General features: G+C 59.8%; 1 protein-coding gene across 1 annotated transcript; it reads left to right on the top strand.

The window, feature by feature from the left end:
• The first annotated feature begins 605 nt into the window (after positions 1 to 605).
• PLEKHG4 (pleckstrin homology and RhoGEF domain containing G4) lies at positions 606 to 7,957 on the top strand. Its single transcript, XM_061173140.1, has 21 exons — positions 606 to 1,314; positions 1,457 to 1,552; positions 1,628 to 1,751; positions 1,841 to 1,934; positions 2,019 to 2,093; positions 2,178 to 2,294; positions 2,452 to 2,550; positions 2,644 to 2,792; positions 2,945 to 3,083; positions 3,178 to 3,294; positions 3,469 to 3,651; positions 3,907 to 4,409; positions 4,485 to 4,731; positions 5,471 to 5,560; positions 5,645 to 5,866; positions 5,959 to 6,129; positions 6,204 to 6,381; positions 6,758 to 6,874; positions 7,021 to 7,257; positions 7,345 to 7,460; positions 7,632 to 7,957. Exons 1-21 carry the CDS (start codon positions 810 to 812, stop codon positions 7,635 to 7,637), a joined length of 3,585 nt encoding a protein of 1,194 aa, XP_061029123.1. The 5' UTR covers positions 606 to 809; the 3' UTR covers positions 7,638 to 7,957.
• Positions 7,958 to 8,185: the final 228 nt, after the last annotated feature.

The raw sequence follows: 8,185 nt of genomic DNA, 5'->3' as shown, positions 1-8,185 counted from the left end.
GTGAAGCTGAGGCGTCCGGGCCCGCGGGGGACGAGGAGGCGGATGGGCCGGAGGCGCTGCGAGAGCCCGCGTTTTCGCGCTTTCCGGCCGGCTCTGGCGGCTGCCGTCGGGCCTGGCGGGGTGGGCTGTGGCTGCGTCCTCCGGCCCCCAGGGGGCGGTGCGGCGCGGCGCCCGGTCCTCTGCCGCGCTCTTTCCCGCCCCCGCGGCCAGGAGGCGGCGCCCGTCAACGCCAGGCGCCGCGCTGTACCCGCCGTCGAGGCGGCGGTGTGGTACGTTCGAGGGCTCTGGCTGCCTGGCCTTCCGGGTTCGGGGTTCCCCTCGGCGCGTACCCCGGGCGTGAGCGCGGCGGGCGGGCGAGCGAGGGAGCGGGAGCGCGAGTGCCCCGGGGCGGGGGATGAGGCCAGGGTCGGCTGGGCCCACGGGAGCGCGAGCACCAGACAGCGCCCCGCCCACCCCGTGAGCGTCCCACCTGCGCAGGCCCGCCTAGCGTGGCGGCAAGTGAGCGTTCGAGCTTGGGGCCTCCCGGCGAAGGCCCACGTGAGCGTGGACCCGCGAGCCGTGAGCTGGAGGGAGAGACACCGGCTCTTCTCCCCGCTTCTCAGGCCTGAACTGCGGCACTGACTGCGCTCCTTGAGCCGGGCACCAAGACTGGCACCAACTACGGCCTAGTGCCTTCTACCTGCATCACCCGCGCAGCCCTACCCGACCATCTTCAACTGTTTCCTGGATGAGCTGAGGCCTCAGTTCACACCGAGGGCTTAGCCCCTCTGCCACTTGCCGGGAGCAGGCCCACCCTTAAGGAAGGGGTGATGGAAGGGCCCCTGGAGGATGGGGATGAGTCCTTAGCCTCCCAGGGCCACGCCACCGACTGGAGGTTTGCTGTGTGCAGTTTCAGAGATGCCTGGGATGAGGGGGAACCTGCTCCCCAGATGCAGAACCCCAATCCTCCGAGCCCACCAGCAGGGGCAGCCCAGGGGGAAGGGCTACAGGGCAGCCCTCTGCCTGGTGAGCTTCAGTCACCTCCAGGACAGAAGGTTGCAGATGGGTCGGGGGATGGCCAGAGGGGCGTATTAGGAGGTTCCTCAGTCCAGTGGGAGGAACCAGCCTCCTCTGGAATGGAGATCCTCCTATGCCCAATGTCCTCCCACCTTAGTCTGGCACAGGATGAGAATGACAGCCAAGGAGGAGGCTTGGCAGGGGACTCAGTTTCAGGCAGGGCAATGCCAATCCGCTTGGACCCTGAAGGGTTGGACAGTGACCCTGTGAACCTCGGAGGTCTTTTATCTGAGACATCGTCAGAGCTACTGGAGGCAGGTAAGGAAGGAAAGTCTTGGAAGGGAGTGAGGGTACCTGGAGGTGGGGAGGCCTCTGACTCTACTCAGGCTAAAGCCCAAGTTCACTTAGGGCTCTCTGGGTAAATGGCCCAATGTAGACCCAAGCCATTTTCCTTCCCAAGACCCCAACGGATCCAGGCTCCTTAAGTCCACTGACTGCGTCCTGGCCCAAGACCTTGCCTGGGAGCTGCTTGCCAGTGGCCTGGCTGCCCTGCCAGGTAACTGGGAGACACTAGAGGCAGAAGAGATGGGGTGACTTGATTGTGCAGGTGTTCACTGCCTTCTCTGCACAGGGACTCGGGATGTAGAAGGCCGGGCAGTGCTGCTTCTGAGTGCCCATAACCCGGCCTGGCTTAACCCCAAGTGCAGCAGCCATGAACTCATCCGCCTCCTGCTCTACCTGCGAAGCATCCCCAGGTTGGGGGGAGGAGGTTGTGGGACAGAACCTGAGCAAGGGGATGGCAGGGTTGTGGAAATAGATACTGAACCAAAGCCTGCTCCTTTAGGCCCAAAGTACAGGCCCTGGGACTGACCGTGTTAGTGGACGCCCGAATTTGTTCCCCAATCTCTTCCCTCTTCTGGGGGCTCAGCCAGCTGCAAGTGAGTACAGGATTATAGCTCTTCTCTTCCCCCCCAACCCTTTTTATAGGGTTGGGAGCAGGGCTGAGCTCAGATTCCTTGCAGGAAGCAGCCCCAGGGTCGGTGCACCAGGTGCTGCTAGTGGGAAAGATGCCTCAGGAGGTGCCTTCAGGGCTGCAGGTAGGGACTGAGCCATTTTGGCCAGGGTGGAGGTGGGGTGCTTCCCCACCAGGCCTGAGTCCACTACACCTTCTTTTTTTGCAGTTAGAGCAGCTGTCCTCTCATCAGAGGCTGCTGACCCACATCTCCACCTCGGGGTTGCCCACTTCACTAGGAGGAGGCCTGCCTTACTGCCACCAGGCCTGGCTGGGCTTCCGGATGGTCAGTGCACTGGGTGGGGCATAGGGTGGGTAGGCAGGCAGTCTGGCCAGCAGAGGAGGCTCCCCTGGGCTGGCTTGAGCAGCGCAGTGGCCTGGGATCCAAGATGCCTGGGACTGGCACTGTGCACTGCCCTGGTCATGCCTGCCTCTGCTCACAGCGTCTGGAAACCCTACTGCAGAGCTGCCAGGTGGTTTGTGCCCTGCTCCAGGGGGCCATTGAGAGCATGAAGGCTGTGCCCCAGCCCATGGAGTCTGGGGTGAGTGTCTCCTTTCAACACCTCCCCGAATGCTCCCTATCTTCTTCCTCTTCTCCCACGCACACCTCCACTGCCTGTTGCCCTTAATCACAGGAAGTCGGTCGGCTGCTGCGGCAGGCACGGGTCCTGATGCAGCATGTGCTAGACTCACCTCGGTTGGCATGGCTACAGTGCCAGGGAGCCTTGGAGCTGGCATGGCTGAAGCAGGAGGTTCCAGAGGTGACCCTGAGCCCAGACTACAGGTAGGTGGAAGCCCAGATCTTTCCCCAGCCCACCATATCCCATGCCAAGGACTCAGTGGCTGGCTCAGAACCAGCCAGGATTGTGGTCCTAGGACAGGGTGGAGCGGAGCTAGGCACTCAGCAGGGGCGCTAAGACATGTACCATGCACCAGGCCTGCAGTGGACGAGGTTGAGGAGCTGTATGGTCGTGTGGATGGATTGCTGCACCAACTGACCCTGCAGAGTAACCAGCGAGTACAAGCACTGGAGTTGGTCCAGATGCTGGAGGCCCAGGAGAGCGAGCTGCACCAGGTGAGAACTATCCGCCCAGGTGGGCGTCACCTCTAATCTCAAGCATCACCCCCACCCCACAGCAGTTCTCCTTTCTTTGTTTGTACTCCTCCAGATTGAAGTGTGGCTACAGCAGGTGGGTTGGCCAGCACTTGAGGAGCCAAGGGAACCCTCATTGGACATGCTGCTTCAGGCCCAAGGCCCTTTTTGGGACCTGGACCAAATTGCCCAGGTGAGTTTAGTTACTTGTTCATTGAGCACGGAGAGAGAGGGGAACGGGTTGGGGGTGGAGGGAAGGTCTTCGCAGAAATGACTGATACGAACATGTAGACATCTATGGAAAAGACCTGGGCTCGCGGGCTGCACTACCAGGCCCCGGCTTGCTGAGCCCAGTCTCTGTCTCCAGGAGCAGGTCAGGCGAGGGGAGAAACTTCTGCAGCCACTGGTTGGCTGGGATGCGGCTGAACTAGGCCCCTCTGGGGCCCGCTTTCTGACCCTGCAAGCCCAGTTGACCGACTTCTGTAGGGCTTTAGCCCAGCGGCGGCAGCGGCTGGCAGATGCTGAGAGGCTGTTGCAGTTCTTCAAGCAGGTGGGTGAGGGGTCCCATCCCTGGCTCCAGGTGGTCAGTGAAGCCAGAGGGGTGGCTGCTCCGCTCTACGACAGCTTGAGCTTTGTTGTATACCTTGCCTGTTTTCTCTTCTTGTTTTCAGTCTGACCCCAAAATCCTACCACTGAGGATGCAGCCTGGGGCCAACATTCTGTGGGGATGGGGGGAGGTAGAGGAGAAGGCTCAGCAGTCTTGGTGGGATCCTTCCTCAATGCCTATCTGGCCTTGGTGTTGCAGGCCTTGACGTGGGCTGAGGAGGGGCAGCGAGTGTTGGCAGAGCTGGAACAGGAACGCCCAGGGGTTGTGCTGCAACGGCTGCAGCTGCATTGGACCAAGCATCCTGACTTGCCTCCTGCCCACTTCCGAAGGATGTGGGCTCTAGCCACAGGGCTGGGATCTGAGGGTATCCGCCAGGAGTGCCGCTGGGCCTGGGCGCGGTGCCAGGACACCTGGCTGGCCCTGGACCAGAAGTTGGAAGCTGCTCTGAAGCCACCACTGACAGGTAGCACAGCTAGCTTGTGTGTCAGCCGGGTGCTGGCTGTACCTGCTACCCCTCCCCTGAGGAAGGCATACAGCCTTGATCGGAATCTGGGACTGAGTCTCAGAGAATCTGCCCACCACTGCCACCATGAGGCCGTTGTGGCTGCCTGCCACAGACCAGAGGCTGGAGTTGGTGCCCAGTCAGGGTCATGCCCCACCATGCCTCCGCCAGGTAGCTCTGAACCCAGGAGTCCCAACAGGTAGGCAGTGAGCAGGGCGGGGAGGGCAGTGTGGCAGGGCAGATGTCTTGGGTCCTGATTCCACCTACCTGGTAGACTCCAGCTGGTGCTGGCGGAGATGGTGGCTACAGAGCGGGAGTATGTCCACGCTCTTGACTACACCATGGAGAACTACTTCCCTGAGCTGGATCGCGCTGATGTGCCCCAGGGCCTCCGTGGCCAGCGCGCCCACCTCTTTGGCAACCTGGAGAAGCTGCGGGACTTCCACCGTCATTTCTTCTTGCGTGAGCTGGAGGCCTGTACCCAGCACCCACCCCGGGTGGCCTATGCCTTCCTGCGCCATGTAAGTCCCACAGGCCGCACAGGCCCTGGCTGATTCTGCCACGTTCAACAGAGAGCTATTGGGCATGTGCTTGGGGTCAGGCCCTATGATGGGTACAGCTATGAGCAGGACCAACTGGTCCCTGTTTTTCAGGGTGCTTTTAGTTTAGCAGAGGAGACATAAAAGTAAAAAAGATAATTCCATATTATAGTTGAGGTTAGGAGGGAAAAAACGGGATAGATAGGTGATTGTGAGTTAGCAGCAAGGCAGAGGTATCCCCTTTAGAGAGAGCAGTTAGAGAGGCCGCTTAGAGGAGCTGATGTTTGAGCTAAGGCCAGAGGGAGGGGCTGCAGTCAGAGCATTCCATCCAGAGGAAAGATCAAGTGCAAAGCCCTGGGCAGGAAAGAGGCCCAGTGGTCAAGGAAGAGAGAAGTCAGTGTAGCATAGCGTAGTGAGCAAGGGAAGGTGTAGTCCGAGGTGAGGTGAGATTAGAGCACTGCCCTCAGAGCTGTGGGAGCAGCAGAGCTGTGGGAGCAGCAGAGCTGTACGCAGGACTTCTTCCCCAGAGGGCCTGAGGGCAAGCCCCTCTCCGCACAGTGCCTCTTGCCAGATCACCCATCATTCAAAGCAGGGCACATTGGCTCTGTGTGGGGAGGCCTCCTTGGGACCTTTAGGCATTTTGGTCCTCCCAAACTGAGAGTGGTTTGGCCCCCTTGGATGCTGGCCCATTTGCACCAGGCCAAGCAGTGTATCTTTGCAGAGGGTGCAGTTTGGGATGTACGCACTCTACAGCAAGAATAAACCATGCTCCGATGCCCTGATGACCAGCTATGGTCACATCTTTTTCAGGGTAGGTGAGCCTGAGACTGTAGTGGGACGGGGGGATGGAGCAAATAACCTGAAGCTCCCTGACGGTCTCTTACGCACCTGGCAGGACAAGCAGCAAGCACTGGGGGACCACTTGGACTTGGCCTCCTATCTGCTGAAGCCCATCCAGCGCATGAGCAAGTACGCACTGCTGCTGCAGGAGCTGGCACGGGCCTGCGGGGGCACCGTGCCAGAGCTGAGTGCCCTGCGGGCTGCCCAGAGCCTCGTGCGCTTCCAGCTGCGACACGGCAATGACTTGCTAGCCATGGATGCCATCCAGGGCTGTGACGTGAGTCATCACAGGCTGTGGTGGGCAGGGGCAGTGGGTGTGAAGGGAGGGGGCAGAAGAGGCTGGGCACCCACTGGGCCCCAACTTGGCAGGTCAACCTCAAGGAACAGGGGCAGTTGGTCCGACAGGATGAGTTCACGGTGCGCTCTGGGCGCCACAAGTCCCTGCGTCGTGTTTTCCTCTTTGAGGAGCTGTTGCTTTTCAGCAAGCCTCGCCGAGGACCCAAAGGCATCGACACATTTGCCTACAAGCGCTCCTTCAAGGTAGGCCCACCCAACCCCTCCCTCTGCCCCCTGCACCCCCAGTGCCTCACTAAGCTCCTTTCCTGGCCACACAGATGGCAGACCTTGGCCTCACTGAGTGCTGTGGGGATAGCAACCTGCGCTTTGAGATCTGGTTTCGCCGTCGCAAGGCCAGGGACACCTTTGTGCTACAAGCTGCCAGCTTGGCCACGAAGCAGGCTTGGACAGCTGACATCTCCCGCCTGCTCTGGAGGCAGGCTGTCCACAACAGGGGTGGGTCCCTGCCCCATTTCACCCCACGCTCCCCTCCTTGGAGAGCTTACATTGTCCCAGAGGGGCCCCAAGGAGGGCCTAGGGACCTGGAAATACTTGGGAGGATGGAAAAGGTCCCTTAGCAGCAGCCAGCGCAGGGGAAAGAACTCCAAAGTCAGGCAGTCCTGCAATCAGTCTCAGACTGTGCACACAGTATTAACGTCTGAGCGTCAGAGGCCTCATCTTTAAAAGGAGAATTATGACACCTCATGGGATTGTTGGGAAAGGCTCAGCGCACAGGACAATCTGCAGGCTATAGGTGTACAGGAGAGACTAATATAAGGGGGAAGAGTGATAAAGGGCTGGGCTCATGTCCAGATGTCCACTCTCCACCCAGAGGTGCGCATGGCTGAGATGGTGTCGTTGGGTGTGGGGAACAAGGCCTTCCAGGACATCGCCCCTAGCAAAGAAGCTATCAACGACCGCACCGTCAACTATATCCTGAAGTGCCAAGGTAGCAGGCAGGCTGCAGGGGGTTGGGGTGAGGAGAGCTGCACAGGCAGCAACATGGACCTCTGTCAGCCCTAGCCTGCGCTCCCCTCAGGACCTTGGCCCAGCTGGGCTCTGGCCTGTCCCAACCTGACCCTCTTTCTCATACAGAAGTTCGCTCTCGGGCCTCCATTGCTGTGGCCCCATTTGACTATGACAGCCCTTACCTGGGGGCCTCAAGCTCCCTTTCTGGAGACCCTGCTTCTTGCTCTGTACTGGGGTCCCTCAACCTGCATCTGTACAGAGACCCAGCTGTTCTGGGCTTCCGCTGGCCCCTGTATTCCACCAGCTTCCCAGAGGAAGCAGTACTGGAGACTGAAGCTGAGCTGGGCAGCCAGCCATCTTTGAGTAGGTCTGGGCTTGGCCAGAGGCAGGAGGGCATGGCTTGGGGTCTGGGCCTCCTCTGCTGACAGCTCACCCAGTCTCCCTTCTTAGCTCCTGAGGACTCAGAGGTCTCCTCCCAGTGCCCGTCAGCCAGTGGCTCCAGTGGCTCAGACAGCAGCTGTGTGTCAGGGCAGGCCCTGGGCAGGGGCCTGGAGGACTTGTCCTATGTGAGTGCTATTTAGCCTTATACCCACCAGCCCTTTCTCAGCCCTGCCTGGGCCTATGGCTGCCTTGCTTTTAGGTGGAAATGGGGGTGGTAGGTCAGAGCCATTCCTCAAAGACCCCACCTGGACCCCGAGCCAGGGAAATACATGTTCATGCCTAGCTTTGCACCACAGGTCTGAGCCTGGGCTTGAAGGTGGGCAGTGGATCCAGGAGTTGCTAGATCCAAGGAACATCACCTCTCTCGGGATCTGCTATGACCAGGCCATGGGTGGCACCTGGGTCGCCTCCAGCCTACATGCACAGCCCTGTCGACTACCCTTTCTGATGTCTGTGTCATTGGAGAGATCAGCAGGGACCTCTCCAGGGGATGCTGGTTGCAGAGCCTAAATGAGCACCCTGATTCTGGGCCCCTGGTCTCATGTCCCCTTTTTCTGTCCCCATCTCCAGCTCCCACCCCAGTTGTTCCCACCCAGAACAGAGGGTGGGTGTTTGTTTCTATGCTGTAGGGTGGTGGGACATCTAGTGACTGGGCTGCCCCACCCCTCAGTAGGAATACAGGTGGGTTCCTAGCCACTGCTTCCCAACCCCTGGTCTCAAAGCCAAGCTCATCCCTGTTGGACTCTTACTCTTGCCTGCCCTGGCTCCCCAGGCCCAGCCCCTTCTTTCCTGGGTCAGTTTGGTTATATTGATTCAAAGCTTTTTGAATAGCTTTCAGTTTAAGATTATT

Source organism: Eubalaena glacialis, chromosome 18 (assembly GCF_028564815.1).
Source record: "Eubalaena glacialis isolate mEubGla1 chromosome 18, mEubGla1.1.hap2.+ XY, whole genome shotgun sequence".
Classification (NCBI taxonomy): Eukaryota; Metazoa; Chordata; class Mammalia; order Artiodactyla; family Balaenidae; genus Eubalaena; species Eubalaena glacialis.
Note: the sequence above shows the minus strand (reverse complement) of the source record. Positions and strands in the feature narration are given on the sequence as shown.